The sequence below is a fragment of the Antrostomus carolinensis genome, unplaced genomic scaffold (genome assembly GCF_000700745.2).
Source record: "Antrostomus carolinensis isolate BGI_N321 unplaced genomic scaffold, ASM70074v2 scaffold28923, whole genome shotgun sequence".
Lineage (NCBI taxonomy): Eukaryota > Metazoa > Chordata > Aves > Caprimulgiformes > Caprimulgidae > Antrostomus > Antrostomus carolinensis.
The window spans coordinates 2,086-23,366 of record NW_010304931.1 but is presented as its reverse complement, the minus strand read 5'-3'; the positions used below and the strand labels follow the sequence as shown (position 1 = coordinate 23,366).

The 21,281-nt window shown below is 46.4% G+C and overlaps 1 protein-coding gene across 1 annotated transcript in view; it reads right to left on the bottom strand.

Moving 5' to 3' along the window:
• Positions 1-21,281, bottom strand: part of RNF213 (ring finger protein 213) — a gene marked incomplete at its 5' end in the record, with an annotated part of 37,412 nt that overhangs the window by 14,279 nt on the left and 1,852 nt on the right. Inside the window, 27 exons of the mRNA XM_029084189.1 lie at positions 61-230; positions 760-939; positions 1,212-1,312; positions 1,423-1,543; positions 2,321-2,502; positions 2,880-3,092; positions 3,438-3,592; positions 4,018-4,157; positions 4,614-4,802; positions 5,220-5,355; positions 5,719-5,866; positions 6,108-6,193; positions 6,908-7,030; positions 7,619-7,737; positions 8,188-8,283; positions 8,607-8,743; positions 9,515-13,108; positions 13,786-13,938; positions 14,314-14,507; positions 15,481-16,618; positions 17,075-17,236; positions 17,444-17,584; positions 18,142-18,359; positions 18,932-19,097; positions 19,401-19,993; positions 20,283-20,441; positions 20,707-20,880. Of these exons, the coding sequence (XP_028940022.1) occupies positions 61-230; positions 760-939; positions 1,212-1,312; positions 1,423-1,543; positions 2,321-2,502; positions 2,880-3,092; positions 3,438-3,592; positions 4,018-4,157; positions 4,614-4,802; positions 5,220-5,355; positions 5,719-5,866; positions 6,108-6,193; positions 6,908-7,030; positions 7,619-7,737; positions 8,188-8,283; positions 8,607-8,743; positions 9,515-13,108; positions 13,786-13,938; positions 14,314-14,507; positions 15,481-16,618; positions 17,075-17,236; positions 17,444-17,584; positions 18,142-18,359; positions 18,932-19,097; positions 19,401-19,993; positions 20,283-20,441; positions 20,707-20,880 (8,988 nt within the window). The remainder of the gene's footprint in view (positions 1-60; positions 231-759; positions 940-1,211; positions 1,313-1,422; positions 1,544-2,320; positions 2,503-2,879; positions 3,093-3,437; positions 3,593-4,017; positions 4,158-4,613; positions 4,803-5,219; positions 5,356-5,718; positions 5,867-6,107; positions 6,194-6,907; positions 7,031-7,618; positions 7,738-8,187; positions 8,284-8,606; positions 8,744-9,514; positions 13,109-13,785; positions 13,939-14,313; positions 14,508-15,480; positions 16,619-17,074; positions 17,237-17,443; positions 17,585-18,141; positions 18,360-18,931; positions 19,098-19,400; positions 19,994-20,282; positions 20,442-20,706; positions 20,881-21,281) is intronic.

Genomic DNA, 21,281 nt, shown 5'->3' with positions numbered 1-21,281 from the left:
CAGGTGAGAGAAAGTGGCAAGAGAATCATCTCCATGAGGCTGAGTGCCAGGAAGAAGGGAGCTCACCTGAACCTTTCAGGACACTTTGGTGAACAAACAGCAGATTAAGAAGCTCTTGGATCACCTCTGCCTCAGGGGGCTCATTGTCCTTGAAGCACATGGTAGTGACCATATCTATGAAGAAGTTATTGCACCTCTGCCGGAACAGGGCATTTCTTGCTATAGCATCTCTAGGGGAAGGGTAAAAAGCATCAGGACAATGATCAAATACAGAACCACTGAAATCATGGAAGAAGCAAACCAGACACAGGCAAAAGTCACCAAGCTGAGACTTTTCCAGCTTTCCAAAAGGCTGCGTTTGTGCAACACTTCAGGAGCATTGTCTGCAAAGGCTGCACCATGTTGACAACTAAGATCACAAACAGCAACATGAGGCCAGATACATTTACTGAGAGTCTTTTGCTAAACTATCACAAAGCAACCCCCGGTGCCACACAGTTCCTTTGATTCAGCCACTGGCAGTGCTTGAGCTTTCCAGGGTTTTGTCACTACAGTTTTCTTACAGGGCCAAGGCAACGTCCTCTCTTTTTTTCAAACAGTAAAGAGAAAACTGACAGGACCTGTTCTGGTCCTAGAAAGAGCAGAGCAGAGCTCCCTCCAACCATTCTGCTCCTGTTGACAACTTCAGAGTTGCAAATTAGAATCTCCTCATACAACCAGCCTCACTGCAACGCTTCTACCCTGGACAGGGTGGAGTACCTGAGCTCCACAGAGACATCCAAATTAACATCCTCCATGGCAACTCTGCAGTACGGACAATGCATCTGTGATGGTACTAGCCATGTGCTGATGCACTTCTGACAGAAGACATGGTAGCAAGGCAGGCAGACTGGATCCTTCGGCTCTCCTAGGCAGATTGGACATGATCTCAGACCGTATCTGTAATTCAGAAATGGCAATGAAGACAATTGCTTCAATGTTGTCTTAACCAAAAGCCTTTAATAAGATGTTCATCTGCAACTAGACTGAGAGGAGATAAGGTAGAACCCATTGGCTAATTGCTTAGCTTCAGGATGCAGAATAAAATCAAAGTTCTTGCTCCTCATTTGTTTTTCATTACACTGTACGCAGCACTGCCTTACACCCAGAAATATGCTGGCAACACAGGCAACATTCCTACTAGACCCCGCGACTTGTCTCAGTGTCACTACCTGTAGAGCCTGTTGCTGACTTCATCCTTGCATTGGCACAGGATTTTCATCACTGCAACAAAAGTTGGATGAGTCTTCATGTCTGAACCATGCTGAAAACACTGCAGAGGAAAAGGACAAAGCTAAGTGACTCAGCTCTAATACCCGAGACAAAAATTCACGTGATCAGCAGAAGCAAACAGGGAAGAGGTGAAATCGCTTCTTTCCTTACCTTGGCGAGAAGCAAAGTATATTTTTTCACTAAATCCTCAAATTCTGGCATCACAGTGTTGATCCCCAACAACACGTGTTCTACAAACAGAGACATGGAGAAAACCCGGTTCCAGCAGACTCTGTGGGAAGGAAAGTGGGATTTCAAAAAGTACAATTATGAGCTGAGAGCATGAATGGAAGTGCAGTATCAGGTCAGTCTGATGACCTCACCGCTTTTCATGCTCAGCACTACAGCATTTGTGCACTTCTCAGGCAACTTCTTACTTTGCCCTGTGGTTATCAGCCCTGGTTTTTTGTCAAGGACAAAACACATAACAGCACTTAACCCTGGGAGCTTACAGCACAGGAGCCTGTCCTGTGGACACCACTGCAGCAGAATTAAGACCACTGCAAAGACCTTCTCACACCTCTAACTTCTATATAAAGGAAGGAATTTTTAAAAAATAGTCACAATTAACTACTTTCCTCACTTTGGTTAAACTAAACTAGGTCTGTGAGAAACTGGGATAGCTCTCTGGGCTTGTCTTCCAATAGACAAGACTCCATCTCAGATGCAGTGAAGTTCCCCATCTCTCCCAGTCTTTATGCACATGGGATGAAGTGGGGAGACACTGCTGGTTAACAGGAACCTAATGAGAGTTTGAAATAACCCCTAAAGACAGCTGGAACACACCGGGTGATACTGTCAGATTTAGAGGGAGAATCTACATGAGATAAGGCAGGAAAGAAACAATCTGGTTCCTGATGCTTGGTATAAACTCGAGCCTAGGAGGAACCTGGAAAGGTTTGCAAAGTCTTTGAGAAAAGCAGAACCAGAGCAGCTTTCAGCCTGTGCAAATATTCTTATCAACAGGAAGGCAAAAGATCAAGATTATGAGCAGAGCTGCAGCACGTACTCGAGTTCTTTTAGCAGCTGATGGCACCAACTGTCACTCCTCTGTAAATCCTTTTCTTTACAAAGAAATTCAATGGGCATACGAAGATTCTTCACTTTCTGCAGCCAGGTCTCTGGACGGGCTGTCTGCACTTGATGTTCCAGCTCTTCAGCACATACCATGGCAGCTAACACATCTAAAACCTGGATACACACATAGGGTGCAAGTGTTACACAACAGTTGCACTTCAGAATCATTTATGAACCTTGGGCTCTGAATTTGGTTTGCTATCACATGTGTTCTACTGAATAGATTATCTTCAGCTCTGGAATTCTCATGTTCATGGCTCGGATCATTAGCACATCCTATTAACTGATGGGAAAGCAGGGCAAACTATTTTAAATCCTGCTAGTAACAATAACATAGCAGATTATTCCTAATACTGAGGGGTCCTGACTGAGCTTGTGCTTCCCACTTTACTGTTGCTGAAATCCAAAGGAGACTGAACACTAGCTAACTCGGTGAAGACAAAGCTCTCTGCTAGGGTTGAGGACCACAAAATGCCTGGTAGTGACTCTACCATCTCTGTATGTGGTGTTCCATGTCCTTCCTGGTTAATGAGGTAATCAACCACACGGGGGTGTACAGCCAGGATCCTAGAGAAGTTCTGCAGGCGGCTCTTGAACTGATTGTATCCAAGGTGGACGCAAGGCAAGGATGGCACTGTCTCCTCTCTTCTGGGAGATGCTGCCTTCCACTCCTCTATGCAGGATACGAATGCAATTCGAAGACACTGAAAGTTTAGAAAAAAGTCAAAATCAAAATTAAAAAAGAACATTCATTCTGTACTGGAAATCCTGGCAAAACTCTCTAAAAGAAGAGAATCAGCACTTTACAACGACAGTCTTATCTGATGTGTCAATTTTTGTAGGTGCTCCTATGGAAGTGCTTTTCTGAGTAAGGTCTTGGTAACCTCAGCAGCTGTTCAGCATCAAATGCAACTGCCTTGTGGCCACCTCGCTATCAGTCTGTCTCAGAGGGGGATTTTGTCCAAGAAGGCAAGATTGCTACAGAAGGGCATGTTCATCATGCTCTCCTCTCCATCCAAAGGGTTCCAGCTCTTGTTCCAGACACTGACCTGCAGCTCCTCTGGGGAAGACACACCAATGGTCAAGACAATAAAGTCTGTGATATAGCACTGGAAGAGCATCTGCCTTTCTTCCTTAGTCAGAGCAGAGATAAATTTTCCCAGTGCAGTCTTCTGGAAGATATCCACAAACTTCTCAGCTTGATCTGGAAAATGAGAATGCAGAGAAAAGCTGAATATTAGGAGGATGCTGGGTTTGACACAGCTTCTGTCCTAAAGAGACTGACACCTAATTAATCAGTGATGCATACAGCACTCCCCTCATGCGGAGCACTGACAAGGGATTTGAGGCCGGGCGCCCTCAGCCCAGGCACCAGGGTCGTATTTATGGAATCTCATTTTGTCATTAACTTTTGGCATTTCCACAGCATTTTGAATACAAGGGCACAGAGTATGTGAGAAAGACAAAGCACAAAGAAAAGCTAGTTACACAAAACTCAAAACTCTGCACAGAGGGATTGAAGGTGACTCCAGGGTCACAGAAAGGCAGAGGCATGGTAGGGACAAGCCAGAGTTTATAGCACAGGTAGATTGAGATGCTCTGTGTAATGAGCTCAAGCCAGGCTCTCACCTTCAGTGTTTTGGATGAACTGAGCTTCCAACCACATCTCATCCAAGTACTCCTTTATCCTCCAGCTGAAGGGCATCTCATTCCCAGCATCAGCAGACACCATCATGTTGTTGTGCACCAGAATTATCTCTGGCTGAGAGCTGGGAGATTAAAAGGTCATTAATGCACTGGGCTTTTACCTGGGAAACACATTCAGACAACAGAGACAGGAAGCTGCAGAAGGCAAGAAATTAGCCCTAGAAGGGGATGAGGGAAGGGGAAGGAACTCTAATACAGCTGATCCTGCCAACCATGTAGCATTAGGACCTACTCAGTAAGCATTCCCTGGAAAAAGGGCTGTAATGGCAGGACATGTGGGCTTCAAGGGCTGGGTAAGAAGTGTGAGCATGCCAAGAGCTAGAGAGCCAAAGCCCAGGAGTACTGGAGATAAAGCAGAGAGAAGAGAGTTCTGAAGCCACCAACAACTGCCCTGCTGCCTTAGGACAGCACAAGGGAGCGACCAACAGTGATAATCTTCCACGTGGATTTAAAGCCCATGCTGGGCTGGTCTCAGTGCTGCCAGCCAAGCCCCCCTGCTGCTCTCTCCAGTGGCTCACCTGTTCTTACCCACACTGTACGGGACAGTCAGAAGTTTTGCATCACTGAAGATGAACATCCACAGGTTTGTCACCCACTCATGTGCCGGCCTGGCCAACAGCTCCAGATTGCCATTTCTGTCTATGACAGCAATCAGGAGAGCCAGGAATGGAGTGATCACGTTCTGGACTCGCTTCCACAAGGTGTGCCTTTGGGGGCAGAAAGAGACCAAGAAACCCAGAGGGAAGGTGAGCAACGATATCAGCAAATCAAGAAGTGGCTGTCCTGACAAACTGCTGACATTTGCATGTGAGAAAGTCCTAATCCTGCCTTTAAGTGGAAAAAGTATCACCAACAAAAACCCCCCCACTTCTCTCACTCTTGGCTTGTCTGTAATCCCACTGTTCTGCTCAAAGCACTTGTGCATTCCTGTCCCAGTACAGCCCATTCAGCTCTAAGTCACCCTCCCTCAGGAGCCAGGAGAGGACAAAACTGGCTTCAGGGAGTTTCCAGCACAGACTGACACTGTAAATATTCGTATTACACAAAACTGCTGTTTCTGCTGCACAGCTGTCATTTGAAGACTTTTCTTGGAAGGCTGCATGTTGTATCACTGCTGTCCTCACCTGAAGGTGCCTGCTTCCTGGAGTGCACTGAGGTTGGACGCCTCTCGAAGCACCCAGTTTTTTGGGTGAAAGGAATTTTCTTCTTGCTTCTTCAAAAGGTTGGAAAGACGAGCCTTTGTTATCTTCAGGAAAGAGGCTGGAAAACAGAGAACTTGCATTGTCTCTTCTACTGGCATTGAATCCAAACCCAAATATCAAGCCAACCACAGCATTTTACAGTTGTTTCAATAATTGGCCAAGGCAGGAAAAAACAGCCACCAGAGCTAGCACAGCCAGAGAAAAAACCCATGAGCTGAACTCTAGGAAAAGCCCTACAGCTGTCAAAGGAGCAACAGAATGGAGCAGTCACACACGCCCTTGGGAGACTGCCTGGGAGATCCACCTTGTGACAATACAGCAAGGACCACTGACCTTTGGGTCCCCAGTGAATTAACTGACATGCTTTGGTGGTCCCCTGGATGCTCAGGGACACCACCTGCTGCAGCCAGGGAGCACATACCTTTCAAGTCATCCTCTTTGGACAGGAGGCCAAGAAGAATCTTAATTCGCTTTCTGCTTCGACTAAGATCTTCATTTTGGTCCTGCAGCATTCCCACAGCACTTTGTACACAGGTCCTCAGGAGTACAGTGGTGTCCAGGATTTCACCCTTCCAAGGAACAGCGTGAGAACAAGTTCATTACTCTTCAGTTTTACACTCTTGCCTCCCCATTTTGACTGGGCAGCAGAGGGAGGAATTTATGTCTGAATATTAAAATTCATGATGAAAATAATATTCCTGATGGATTTCAGGTGAATGGGGATACAAAAGGTGTGTTTCACCTACAGATGACAAAGGGCAGAAAGCCATATTGACAGCTGAGAAGCAAACAAATGTATTCTGAACTGACCTCATAGGGCTCTGCTTCTGGCACTGGTGTTTCCACCTCCACCTTATTTTCCTCCTGTTCTTCTCCATTCACAGGCAGAGCTGCAACTAAGATGTAGAATTTTTATTAGAAAGAAGCAGTACACTTCTGCATCAGTCATCAGTCAGGTAAGGGTTGATTTAGCAACTGCACCCCAGAGCAGAACATCTGTCAGAGATCCATTATCACCTGCACAAGTAGCTGAGATCTACCTCTCCAAACACAGCTACAGCTGCCAGGGCTGCCCAGCTTCATGTAGCACAAACTGGCAGAAATACAACAGCCAGAGCTAATGCTCTAAGCTCCACCACAATCCTGTAAGGCAGTGTGGTGAGAGGCAAAAGTGTACAGTGGAATGAAAAAGTCTTTTCTAACTTTCCTACGTGATGAGATGAGGTGAACAGATCTATATTCAAACAAGTGAGATTCTCTGGAGTGACTTTTGTCAGTGGTCTCTGCCATCCAGCATCTGCTGCCTTCTAAGCTGAGACAGAGCACTCAGGGTGCTGAGCAGTGCAAACAGAACATTTTTGTCAAAAGAAAAAGGGAAAACTACCAAGTGAACTTACTTGATGACTCAAAGTTCCAGTAATGAACTAAAAACAAACACAAGTTGGTAGCCGTGTGGTAACCCCCACAAAAACCACATGTTGAGCAGGAAAAATCATTAAATATGTTGTACCAGGCTTAAGTTCCACCAGCACCAAGGCTGAGAGCACATCTCCCCTTTTCCCCACTGGCATATCAACACGGCTGGCTGGTACAGCCAGCGTGCAGCTCACCTTTGGCTTTACCTGAATCCTCACAGAACATCTGGCTGATGGTGAGGTTCTGCAGGGCAGTCATATCAGAGATCATGTCTTTGGATCTGCGGAGATCATCTATATGCACTGACTGCCACAGCCCTAAAGGCAGAGAACAAAGAAAAAAGAAAGAGGTAATTTTGTGCCTGCAGCATGCTCTTCTAGAAGAGCTTCCCAAGAATTATTTCCCAGTACCTGTGTGCCAGCAATTCACATCCAGAGTTTATTTACACTTCTTGATGTAGAAAGAGCAAGTAGCAATTCACTTTGAACATGCAAACACACACAACCCTGACTGATGGGGCATGTACACTACCAGGGCTTTGAGGCTCTTGGAACCCACCACACACAGCAGAAAGCTTGCTGCTGAAAGCAGAACACATCATCATGGACTCAGAAGCCTCCTGGAGGACAATAGCATCGGGTTTGTTTGCTGCTCTCCACCTGACTAGAAAGAGGACTCAACTGCCAGTGGGCAAGACAAGGTGCTCTCACAGAGGAAACTGGGACTCCAAGGTACTGACCCCAGGAGTGGTCCCCGGGAGCCAGGGAAGCAGCTCTGACAACCCACAGGACACGCCGATTCCAGATTTTAAGCATTTAGAAGGAAGATGAACATGAGAAATGTTGCTCTGGTATGTTTGTCTGAAGTCAGCTGAAGAGCAAGGAGCCACAGACAGTCAGACCCACCTCCATGGAATCCCACATAGGACGTTCCTCCTTCCACCCGGGAAAGCTTCATAATGAAGTAAACAAAGACAGAGACTTCGCCCAGGTCCACTTTGTTGATTTCATTAACAACAGTGTATCTACGACAGAGGAAATGCTGTTGACAGATCAAAGTCAGACAAAAGTTGAGGGCCGAGTCTTTCCTCCCTAAGAGAGGGAATGTTCCTTCCCCAGTGCAGACACAGATGACTCACTCACCCCTTCCTCCCCCCTGGGCTGTGGTGAGTCCCCACCTCTAGCTATGCCCCAAACGACAGCCCTGATCCTCAGCTCATCAGGGCTTCTGCAGCCACCAGCAAGAATTCACACTTCAAAAGGGATTTATCTGGTAATTTGACTCAGCTTAATTTATTTTGACTTGAGATATGAATTATTATTTGAAATACAATTAGTGCTTCTAGATTCATTCCACTACAGAATAAACAAGGGATTACACATTCCTGATCTGAAATGCCCAAACCAGCACTATCAAATGGGGCTGAGGAGTCACCAAGCAGAACAAGCTGGGAACCACTTCACACTTGACTTACTTGGCTGAGGCGATGAGCTGGGCATTTTGAGAGCCGTCTTCAAAGTCTGTCTGAATAATAAGGACTTTATTTCCTGATGTGCCATCAAGGAAATCTCTGAAGAGCAAACAGGGATTTAAAAGAAGTCACTAAGTGTAAAAACAGCACATTAAAGACTGTAGAAGCAGTCACTCCACATTAGCTTTGGCTGCTGCAGGCAGAGGAGAGATCAAAACACCCATCCTACAGGGACAGTTATAACTCCAAAAAACCAGTCTCAGCGTGATGGGGCTAAGACAGTCTGCACCGAGCCAGTCCACTGCTCAGCACAACACAGCCTTGAGCCTCCCTTTTCCAGATGGGTGACTCCAAATGTTCTGCCCACGCATCTTCCACCCAGACGACCTATTCAGAGCAGGATAATGCAAAGCCAGACTCACCGGATGTCCCTCAGGAATGAGTACTCTGTGTCAAACTGCTGCAGGAACAGGAGCTGAGGCCTCTGGGCTTTGCCCTGCACTTCTCTCTCCAGGGAAGCAGTGTCAGCACTGGTGAGAAGCCTTGAGAAGGTGGTGACCTGGGAGTGCAAGATGCAGGTTTGTTCTTTGCTCAGGAACACAGCACAGATTCATTTAACCCTACACAGCTGGATTGCACCCCAAAAAACATGTATTTGGCCTGCCAGTAGGCAAAGGGTCAACACGGGCTGTTACACCAACCCAGGGTGTGCTGGGCTACCAAGAGAAAGCACATTGTCTCCATGTGAAGCAAGAGAAGGAGACATTCTCCAGCCAATCTCAGCTGAAGTTCTTTAGTTTTAGCCCATGTGAAGCAAGAGAAGGAGACATTCTCCAACTAAGTTCTTTAGTTTTAGTACTAAGCAAAAGTAACCCAGAGCTATTCCACGAACGGCCCACGAGATCTCTGGCTGGCTGTGCCTTAGCTGGGTTAAAATCTGTTGTATCTTTAAGACCAGAAGCAGACACAAAGAAATGAAGGTTCAAATGCTCCTAACAAATTTTTCTGCAGTCAGCAGCCTGTTTTGCTGGCTGTGGTCATGGAGACAGAACTCCTTTGTAAGTAAAGAGATGCACCAGCTGCCCAAGCTCACTTAAGACCCCAGCTTGCCAGGGAGCATCCGATATTACTCACACATGGCAGAGGTATGAGATTCTTTAGGATGCAACAACACACCTGCTGAAAAACCCACCTCTGCACATCTGGGCACTAAGCAGCAAAGCTGTTATCGAGTTTACTCAGGTGCAGCCACACTGCAGCCCTGGCAGTACACACCAAAAACCTGAGTGAAGGCTGGGAGGGTTTTGAGAGGATGCTGCAAGATACTCACCTCTGTAAAGACCGTTTGGTTGCCAGACCCAGCATGGACATGAGCTCGGAGGAAGTCTGCAAAAGACGTGTGTTGCTGCAGCTTGAAGTACGTATTGGCCAGAGAATCTGCCATAAACAAGCACCGTGAGTTGCAGAGGCGGATCACAGCGTCCGGGGTCGCGCAGTTCAGCAGCGCCAGCTGGGCTTCTCTCTTCACGTAGCTCATGAGTTCACCAGGAGGACACACTGGTTTCAGCCTTTCCGTTGTCTGTAGGACCACTGAGGCACAGGTGTTGGAGTGGTAGCCCACAAACACATCGGAAGGGCTGTATGTCTGCTTGCTTATGAAGTGCTCTTCTGTATTGGCCGCAGTGAAATCCTGCACCCACTTCTTCAGCTCTTTCACAGTTTCTCTTTGCTGCTTGTCCAGGACAGTACTGATATCCAGGTAGTGCTTTTCCAACCTGTTGATCAGTGGGATGGGAAAGTGCTTATATACCACATCCTTCTCCTCGATGACGATCAAACGGAACTTTGGGTGCACTCGGCACTTCACCCGGTGGGTGCCCAGTCCCAAGTCAACATACTTCTGGCCAGCAAGGTACACGTAGTATTGATTGAGGGCATCGTAGAGGCTTTCATAAAGGTTCTGCAAGTTGAGCAGCACAACCATTTGGCCAGTTTCCATACAGACCTTCACACGGTTGATGTTCCTGCATATCTGGGTATACTCTTGGTCCTTAGGGAAACTGGAGCCAAAGATAATCTCAGGCTGTTGTCGGGCGGTAAAGAAGGCTTGCTGGAGGATCTGCAGTGCTGCATAATTCTCAGTCAACACAAGCAGGTACCTGCAATCACCATCCTGACCACTGCTGTAAATGTTTTGTCGTATCAGTTCAATTCTACTGATATCATGAGCATGTATTTCTCCTTTTTCTGGTAACCGTGAGGTAAATATTTCCAGGGCATTGACATCATCTTTGCCACCAAAGTTACGAAGAACAATTTCAGCTATGTCTTGAGGTGTTGGCTCACTTTTGGAGCTCTTAGCTAAGGCAAAAAACATCTTTATGAGGCTGTAGTAGTCACGCAGACCAAAGAACTCCCTGTCTTGGGCCCTGCAAATATTTTCATATGCATCTGCAAAGTGACAAAAATACTGTTCGACCTTCTGCAGAGCCCCTCGTGCTGAGCAACAAATCCCCTCTGCACTTTCTATGAGCTCTTCTCTGCTGGGGTCACCACGTGAGACAAAGATGCCTCGATTCATTTTAGCAGGGTCCAAAGCCCAGTTGGAAATCCCAATAAAGCCAACTTTTTTGTGAGGAAGAGGGACATCATCTATGCAGCCATCTTCTAAAAGTGGATGCAAAGTCTTCAAGGGCATTTTGGGAGAGTCTTCTGCCAGCCCAATCTCATCCAAAACCACCACTGAGACGTACTCCTCTAAGTCCTTCCCTTCCTGGAATCGAGCACAGTGCCTGAAAGTGCTTATGATTCCCTCTGGAGTGGAGAGAGGGCTGCACTGGAAAGACACTAGATGGATCTGCTTCAGCTCCTTGAACAAATCTGACTGAGCTGCTTGGCCCTGCATAGCATCGGCCACAATAGTTTTTGCAAGGGATTTGGAGCTCCCAGGCTTCCCAACAAGGAAAAGAGGGATTTTCAACTCAATGCAGATGACCATCATAAAGACATTTTCCTTCAAGGCCAAGTTTCTTGCTATAGTATCTCTGAGGTGCACACCACTCAGGAATACGTCCTGCATCAGGGAGATTTCTTCCAAAATCTTTTTCTGGGTGTTGTAAGGTTTTGGAAGGACCTTGCTGATAGCACTCCTATATGCCTCCTTCTTTTCTAAGGATGCGTGATAGCAGACCCCAACTGCCAGCACTAAGGACCAGATAACGTTGTTTCTCTCAACGGTGCTCTTTGGAGCTCTCTTCTCAGCAAGGTACTTCTCCAGTTCTCTCAGCAGCAGTTCACTGCGCTTGTGAAACCACTTGAAAACTTCCATGCAGCGTTCCACATCCCGCAGGCTGACAAAGTTGCACTCATCGTCCCTCTGCCTCATGTATTGCTGGGAAGCAAAGAGCACTTCTGTAATCACCTCTGCTTCCAGCTGCCCCATGGGGACGTGCTCAGTAACTCTCTGCACAATCTGCTGGATGTACATTTTTTCAGTGAAGTTGTTCAGCTGCCCAAAATCCCACACTAATGGGACCATGCTGGGTGGGAGTGCATGGACCCGGTACACGAGCTGTCTCAGTGGAATAGACCCAAGCTTATCCTTTGTCTCATCTGCTTTGACACGGTAGCCCAAGCCAGCTAATTCCAGGCGTTGAATCATCCTTGGTGTGTGCTTACGATACGGGTTGCAGGCCGCTATGATCTGCAAGCCAGAGCCAGAGACCAAAGGCTTCCCCTGTACTGTGTGGTCACACAGAACTTCCTTGATGCTGCTTACAGCCTCTGTTGTGTTGGCTTCATCGAAGAAGAGGACAGTGTCCAACCCGTGCTGCTCCTTAATGGTTTTAGCAAGGGCTTCTGCTTCTTTGATCCTGGCATAAATCATCTCTGCAGTAGTGCCCCCATGAACTTTCACAAGCTTCATGTTCTCTACCTCCACACAGTTCCTGCGTAACTTGCACAGGAACTTTATGAGTCTGGTTTTCCCACAGCCCGTTTCTCCCATGATGACAACGGGGATGTTGCATCTGAATCGCATCTCAATAGCCAACATTTTTAGCACGTTGTCTGTTGTGAGTTCGTATGTCTCATCAGGGTCTATTACCCAGGGAATTCCCAAAACCATGCAAAGCTTCTCTAGCTTCTCATGACGAGGCAACTGATCAAATGGAACATTGAAGGGAACTCTTTGGAGTAACAAGCCTTTGTACAGCTGTGAAGTCATGACATTTCTCTTGATAATGCTGCTGTTCAAAGGATTAATGGCATCAATACCGCCACTGTGATTAGGCTGAAAGTGGAAACCAATGAACGTCATGGACACACGATCTTCATTGAAAAACAAGTATGGGTGAGGCTCAGACTCCCACTTTTTCCGAATGCGGAAAGGAAGAAGATCTTCTTCTGCAATGTTCTCCAGGTTGGAGGAGTGCCTTCCTGAACTTTGATCAGAAATATTTAGGGAGGGTGTTGCAAAATCCCTTGCCATTAAAATCATGAAGGTAACGACAAAGTTTTTGAAACCTTGCAAAGTGTCCTGGACAAAATCAGGGTTGCAAAAGACAGAAGCTTCACAGTCTCTCAGCTGAACATTGAGAAACCACGTGAAGTTTCGGAGCTCTGACCAGGAGGGATCTGTGATCCCGCAGTGCAGGAGGAACTGCTGCAGGCATTCTGCCGGGCTCCCTTCCACAGAGTGTGCTTCATAGCAGAACTTGTCCAGATTGTACCCCTGATCAAATCTTTTCAGATACTGGAAAGGTCTCTGGAAAGCCTCACTGCAGAATTCCTCCTCGTCCATTCCTGGATCTGAAACATCCCCAGACTGATTCCCAAGTGTCTCCATTTCTAGTACTTCCTTGGGAGACTTGCATGTTACTTTAGGGAACACATCAAAGAAATTGTACTTCTGGGTCACTGACATCTAGAGTAGAGGAAAAGAAAATATGTCATCACAATCTGTAGCCCTGATCTTCTTCAGTTTGTTTAATCTGTTCTTAACACTATTCTTGCTTAAAATCACAGACCTGACTAACAGCAGCTCGCCAATGCAACCCTGATACTTTTCCCACTGTGCATCACTTCTGCCACTTAAAATGCATCACAACAATTAATTCTATTTCCTCCTACAGTCTCCTTCCTGTAACATTGGTCCTTTGTTACCTCCAGCCCCTTCTCAATGTTACCTCAAAGAAAATTAAATCCAAGAAACCGTTGTCATTTATCCCTGTCACTTCTACACTCTGTTCTTATAGCTGCATATAAGTATTCTAGTACTTTCAAACATGCAAAGTAACACGTGGAAAGTCAGATTTTGCATTTTTGTTTCCTATAAATGTTACAGTGATGCTAGTGAGGCTTGGACTAACAGGTCTTCAGAAATTATCTGAAATAATCCAAGAAAACCCCACAGGCAGAGTTTACTGTTTGGTTTCAATATCACTTTGTAGAACAGCAGGGACATCACTTTGCAATGAAGATGCACTGTACACCCTGACATGAACAGGGAATTCCTATGCTATGGTTACAGCTACAGCCTCTGCAACTCCTGGGCAGCTGCACACAAACACACACACAAAATGACTGAGCAATTGTACGTACGTGTCTCGCTGCTTTCTTTGGCACTGGGGGTACCTCAAGGATTTCAATGATGTACAAATGGCACTTCTGTCGTAGCCACATGTTTCCATTATTATCTGTCAGATACTGCAACACCAACAGCTTGAACAGAAACTCCGGAACTCCACTTTGTACCTATCGCAAGAAAAGGCATTTCCTCTTTATTTAATCATCATAACTTCACAGAATTACAGAACAGTCAAGGGTTGAAGGGATCCCTGGAGATCATCTTGCCCAACCTCCCCTGCTCAAAGCAGACTCAGCTACAGCAAGTTGCCCAAGACCATATCCAGTCAGGTTTTTAGTATCTCCAAGGTTGGAGCCTCTACATCTTCTCTGGTCAACCTGTTCCAGAGTTCAACCACCTTGACGGTAAAGGGTTTGTTATGTTACTTACACAATAATTAGAAAACACATCCTAGTGAAATGGCTTACTGAGAAAGAAAAGCTTTAAAGAAAACTTTTGCCAGAACTTGTAGGACAAGGCAGCTGTAGGAGGGATGTACTTACTGAAGAGGTGATATCAAAATGGAATATCATGGGCTTTGTCTGGTGTTTTCTCTTCAGAAAAGGCAGAAGAGATTTTAGCACTTTATCTTCATCCACTTCTGGTTCAATCAGTCTGATGGTTTTCAGAAGCTTTCTACAGTCAGGATGCTGCTCTTGCAGTCTCTCATGTAGCCTCTTCACATACAGAGATTTCCCTGGTATCATAAAAAACACCAAAAGAATTAAAGCCATCAATATCAAATACATCTTATTAAGGTCATAATAGAAAGAAGGAAGTCAAATGCTTAAGTATCCTATCCTCTGAAATCTGTGAACCTCCCTAAAAGGCATTCCAGCAGAAGAAAGGCTGATCTGGTTAGAGCAGCTGCAGCCTGGAAACAAAGCCACTGTTGGCTGCTGTAAGGAAAAAGCAAGGTCTGATGTTGCTCTCGTATGGATGCACTAGAAGTAGTTCAGTGCACCCTTACTGGACCCAGCTACTGGACCACCAGTCTCTAACGGGACAACAGCTAAGGAACTGGGTAACAACACAACTGACACAGTGACTCCTTCTCAAGTATTTTTTCCAGTGACTTGCAGCTCAGGAACTCCAATGCCAGAGAGAACATCTTTGTGTTTAATAGCACTTGATGGACGTTTCTCTCATGACTATATCTAATAACTTTCTAAGCCTGTGTAAAGCTTTGGGTTCCACAATTTAACTAAGCACTGTTTGAAGAACCACCTTCTGTTTGCTTTTCAGCCTGTCAAGTAGTTTTATGTAACGTCCTCCAGCATTTTGCACTGAGACAGCCAACAACTTTTCCTGTGCAAGGAAAACAGGCAGGCTTTACAACCCTTGTCTCATCACACATACATTTTCCTGCAGGCATATTTTAACCTCAGAAGGTCAGATTCATCTTATCCAGCACCAGCTATCTAGTTTATGTTAATTATGTATGTCAGTAGAAAGAGACAGGAGTCAGAGTAGTAAAATAAACCATCTGCGAGATTCCCATCTCAGGACAAGATGAGCTGTCCTTACAGCTTTCACCTCACTCCACTGACTATGGTCTGAATCATTCTTTTTGACCAAGATGCTTATTGCTTGGGCAGAAAACCTTGCAAGGTGAACTCCACTCCAGTTTTTAACACTCAGCAGATCCCACTCTGCATGCGACATCTTACCCACACCAGCTCTTTTAGAGGACACAATCCCAACACACATATTGTCCTTGAACACAGAAGCAGCTGAGCTTGAAGGCTGAGTGACTCTGTAGTGGTGCTGAAGGTATCGCTGGATTTCAACCAGTGGCCTCTGGGGTATCATGTGCACTTTGTACTGGCTGAAGACAGAAGGGATGTAGCTGTGCTCCCTCTCGCAGTTGCAAAGAATGACGAGGCGATAGGTGCTGCTGTAGTGCTGCAGATGCTGGAACAGCTTTTCTGCTCTGCAGCTGACATCATAACTCAGCTCATCTGCGTACAGCATGGTGTAAATTTTCTCTCCTCCGCTGCAGGGGATGAGGCATCTCCTGAGGAAGAGCCCCACCTGCTCATCAGTGGTCTGAGGAGTGCACAGGAGAACTTCGTCAAAAGTGGGAAGGGGCAGGTTGGGGCTGTTCATGTAAATAGCCAGAGCAGATGTGAGCACCTCAGAGCGAGGGCATGTGATGAGGTTGGGCTGACCAACACACAGAAGATCCCGTAGGAAGTCTCGTGTGACATGCTCTCTCTCCCAGCTGGCCAGATTCTTCAGCCACTCCCCAAGCGTATCAATATCCAGGCAGCTGGGAAGGAAGGAGCCCATGTTGCTCATGTAACATTCCCAGATGCACTTCAGCTGTGCAGTCAGGTCCTTCTCCCCACCCAGCATCCCTTGGAAGTCAGAAATAGATCTTCTTGAGCTGGGAGGCACCTCACTCCTGGAGGCTCTAAGGACATCCTGCTGGGTGCAGTTGTGTTTTAGGAATGAAAGCATCATCAGGGCACCCTGGCTGGGCATCCTCTGCCCCAGTTCTGTGCACAAATAGACCAGCTGCTCAGCAGTGTAGTAGTTCAAGTAGAAATGCTGCAATCGTTTTTCATACATGAAGTTTTTCCAACTCTCCAGGAAACTCTCCATCGTCTTGCAGAGGCCTGGGAGCACAGCCATATCTCCTTGCCCTTCTAGCACTGGGATCAGTCCCAAAGAGAAGTCTATAAGAACACAGGATTCTCTTTTGGGTGAGCAATACACATGAGCAAGCCAGGAGCGGAACAGCATGTTGCCAGCCGAATAAAGGTCTATAAAGGCCTGTGCAAGCCGCTGGACATTGGAAAAGATCTGTGTGAGGATAGAGGAGAGACAAAAAACCTAAGGTGATTTACCAAGACAAGTGCCAGTCACGAAACCACAGGAAAGACGTGCAATCAAAATGAAGGCACTGGTCCCGAGCCAGGTCTGTCTGGCCTGGTACAGTAACAAAAGACACCCTGTGCCTTTCTGACAGCTGTATCCCCAGGAAGCCAGTAAGGAATCCCCAGCTTGCTACAAAACCACAGCGACATTCCTGGCCAGGAGCATCCCCAGTGGAACCAGAGGATGAGGGTACCAGTCCACTGTCCAAGTCTCCAGTTTAGTTCCACCATCACAGGAAACCAAAGAGGTAGGAACATCTCTCTGCCTGCGACTACTCATCCCCAGCAACTCAGCTGCAAACCACAGTCTTAAAAGCTGATATTCAAGGCAAAATCCAACCCCAGCCTCAATATCAGTAACCCACTGAGTTTGAAATCTGACCTCAGAGAACTTCTCCACCTCCAAGCCTTGCTCTCCCTTTGCTGACATGAGCATCAGTTTGTTCTGCAGTTCACGGAGCTCCGCCAGAGAGTATTTCCATGATGCCTCAGTATCCCCAGAGCTCCCTGGGAGGGTGAGGTGCAGGACATTGTCCAAAGAAACCTGCCAGAGAACGAGTCATTAGTGCTGATGTGCACTGAGGTCCCACTCCTCAGGCAGTGCTACACCAGCAAGGGGAGCACTTAGAAGGCAGCAGCCCCCAAACATGAGCTGTGCAAAGTGGGAGAAAAGCTACAGCACACTTTTGACAGTTACTGACATGACAGCAGTGTTACCTGCTAGAGGGGGGGGAAAGCCAAGCAGCCTCACCTTCTGGCCATCAGCTGGTGCTCTGAGAACATATATTCCTCTGCTGTTGATGGCAGCTGCCAGCGACAGCGACGACAGCTCCACAGACCCGTGGCTCTCTTTCACTGTTTTCAACCACTCCAAGTGTTCAGCTGAAGCACGCTGTGGGAAGAGAAGACATGGCACTGCCCTAACTGCCCTCACTTGGCACTTTTTTCCAGGATTACACGTGTGTCCAGGACTAACAGCTTGGGCTGGCAGAAGAGCTGCATGATGGAGATGGAAGAAAGGAATGACTATGGGCCACAGCCTGATCTTTCTGCACAGCTGTTCTTTACCAACACCATAGGAGGCTGAACAAACAGAGCCCACAGTGCTTCAGTGCCTCTTGCTGTAGAAACACGTCCTGCTGCAAAGAATAAGACAGAGTTCCCAGCCATCTGCCTTCCCTCTTCTGCATCATTATTCAAATTCTTGCTAGAGCAAAGCTACACCATGTCACACTTGAAAGTCTCAGCAGTGCTCTGGAGAAATCCAGTTACAGTTGCTGCAGTGAATTTTTGTGCCATGGAAACATAAAACATTACTCTTCCCATAACAAAAGCTGCTGTGACGTCCCCACACAAGTGCAATTTGCCCTGTGCAGTCAAACTTCCAGCCACTGCTGCAAGGCAGAAGCACAAGAGGATGCAGAGGGGACCTGCTCCAGCAGAACTCACCAGTTTCTTGGGAAGATTCTCATCACTGCTCAGGGCTCGCCACAGCTTCTTCAAGCAGCACATGAAGTCCTCAAACCCTGACTCTTGCCTCAGCTCGTAGAGCAGGGAGGAGTAGCCATGCACAGTGTCATGGAAACATGCCACACGGTCCACATCCATGTCATTCTCCCCAGCAGAGATGGAGGCCAAGTCTACAAATACCTTCAGCTCATTTATATCTTAAATGAGATAAAACACATGAATGAACAACAAATGAGGCAGCTTTAATGCAATTCCACATTACCACCTTTCAAAGAAAATGCAGAAAAAATGTATTCAAACAGCATCTCCTGCACAACTCCCCTCCACCCATCCTGCCAGCAGCTTTACTAGTTGATCCATCCACACTAATGACCTCCTTGGCCTTGGCTTTCGCCCGTATTGCCACAAACAGCAGATTCACAGCCAGGATGGAAGGAACGCAAAGGGTGTGTGTCTGTAACACAACCAAGCTGGCAGACACACAAGGATGTGTGTGTCCCTTAAATAACCAGTCTGAACTGAATGGTGGCAGCTATTACAAGCCTTCAGACTGAGCCCAGCTCCTGGGTAGGGTAGCTACTGTGGGATTACTTCACAGCACGTTCCACACCAAAATCCATAAGAGATGCTTGTAACTATCAATACCAGAAGCTGCAAAGGCATAAAGCAGACAGCAGATGGGTCAGGGACATGGCATTCCTTCTGTCCCCACACAAACCAGCATCCCTTCTAGAACTATCTGCCTAATTCCTGGGTGAGCAGCACACACCTTTCAGTGCTTCTCTGACCCAGCAGACAAACTCCTTCTGCTGGGCCAGCTCACTCAGACACCGACGGCGGTTCACAGTGATCCCCTGCAGCAGGGTCTTGGCATGCATAAGCTCAGGGCTGATGGAGTCCAGCTTTTGTGTCTTGTATGATTCAAGCTTTTCTGTCTACAAAGCAAGGAGTGCAAACAAACATTCAGTCTGGAAATGGGAAATACAACCCGTTCTCCAGCAGAGAAAGGAGAGCCCTCTGCAAAGCCACACCCCAAAAAGAGGAATACCATCTTCTCTCTTTTAAGAAAGATCACACAATAGCACTTTGTTTGAATACTTACTTTTTACTTCAAGTAAACATTTTGGGACAAGGAATGGCTCTTGACAGACTGGGACAGACTTGCAGGAAGGTTCAGATTTATCCAAGCTTTCTAGCCAACACCCTGACAGTACAGAGCTGAAGAAGTGGATACTTACTATGTCCAACAAGTTTTCCAGGACACTGAAATCACCAGAGAGGTTTAAACTCTCTTTGACATTGGCAATGATCTTCGCAGCATCAAAAGTTAAATGCATTTCATGGTATTGCTGGATCTGCCGAAATCGCTGATCAACCCAATTTCTGTCTTCTCCAGGCCAAAGTTTACATATGGCATTTAGTTCAGTTTTGATTTCTTCAGGATGATTTCTGAATTCCTGAAAAATGGTATCAACTGCAGAAAGCGTGAGACTTCCAGATCTGAGATCATCATACAACATTTCATAGCTCTCAAAACAAGGGAAGATTAGACTGTCGAAAACTTCATCAAGGCCCAACACAGGTACATCAACATCCTCATCCTCCTCTTCTGAACTTTCATACTCCTCTCCTGCCCTCTGCGCTGCTTCCTCCCAGAACTGCTGGAAGATCAGGCTGTCCTTACAAGAGTGCATTTTCTGAGCCATTTTTTTCAGCTTTGGGCTCAAGCTGTAGTAGGTCTGTAGGGGTCTCTTTCCCACATTCACAACTGCATTTAGTCTTTTTGAGTGAAGATCTTCAGAGTATTGAAATTCCACTTCACCTACATCCACTTTAAGAGAGAGAGAGAGGTCAGAGAGAGACCAGATGTCCAGCCTGTGTCCAGCTTACTTCATTTAGTCCACCAAGTTGCAAATGCTATTGGGCATGTGGACCCCAACAAGCATCACCTGATGCATAAGCACTCATTTTATCCCTCAGATGCTCTAGGTTTGCCTCCCCCACCCCTCCTCATCCTTCCTGTGGTTTAGAGTAAGACCTTTTTTACAAAGCCTAATCATTTTCAAGGAAATTATGTTTTCTGGAGTTGCCATTTTCAAATTGCTCCCCCAAAACACTACCTTTCACAGATGCCTTCACCTTCCTACACATGCTCAGAAAGGTTCCTATTGCTTTTTTCTCTTTTCTGAGAAGTGTTACTTCTTCTTGCCTCCTCTGCAGCAATTCTTTCAGTTCCCTCTGGAGTTGTTCTTTCTCTAAACACGACAGCTGCTGGTGCTCTGAAAGAAAATTCAGCTATAGTCACAAGGCAGGTACCTCCCACCCATAAGTCAGTTTTGGATTTGCAGAGTCACAAACAACACAGTGAAATGCAGACAACACAAACTGGAGCTGCATATAAAAGACAAAGACAAGGGCAGCACTGCTAACTACTGAAGCACTTAATTAGCATCACTAATCACTGGAGCAGGTTAACAGAGTAGGTCATAGATCACCACGATGATGCCATAAGCCAACAATGCCACCTCTGAACAGTGTTCTTACTTATCTCCCAGATACAGGTGAACTGTTTCTCATGCTGGAAAACCTCTTCCAGATGTTTCACATGGATACACCCTTTCTGGATGTCTTCGGAGACACTCATAAACACAGAGTCTGCTACAGCCATTATATTCTTTGCTTCATCTGTAAGTTTTTCTAGGAACTTTGCATTTGTTCCTGTTCAAGAAATAAAGTGTGTAAAACCAAGATCAGTCCTGTTTCACAAAAACTGGGCAGAATGAATAACTATTGGTGTAATGCTACAGAGTCCTTCCATTCCCCATTCAAATCCCTACCCAAAAGCCTGTGAACCCATCACACCACCCTCCAATCTCTCATGTTTTTCTGGACAGAAACAGCCAGGATCTCAGGAGAGCAATTCAGAAGCCTTCCCATGGAGCACCCATACCCAAAACCCATGGTCCCTTCCAATCCTAACCATTCTATGATTCTATGAAGCACAAGCCATTTTGATCCATTCACATAACAAACACTTTTGCATCTTTGTGCAGAAATAACTTATCAGAACTTCTCAAATAAGTTACGTTCTACAAATCCACTTGAACTACAGGTTCAGC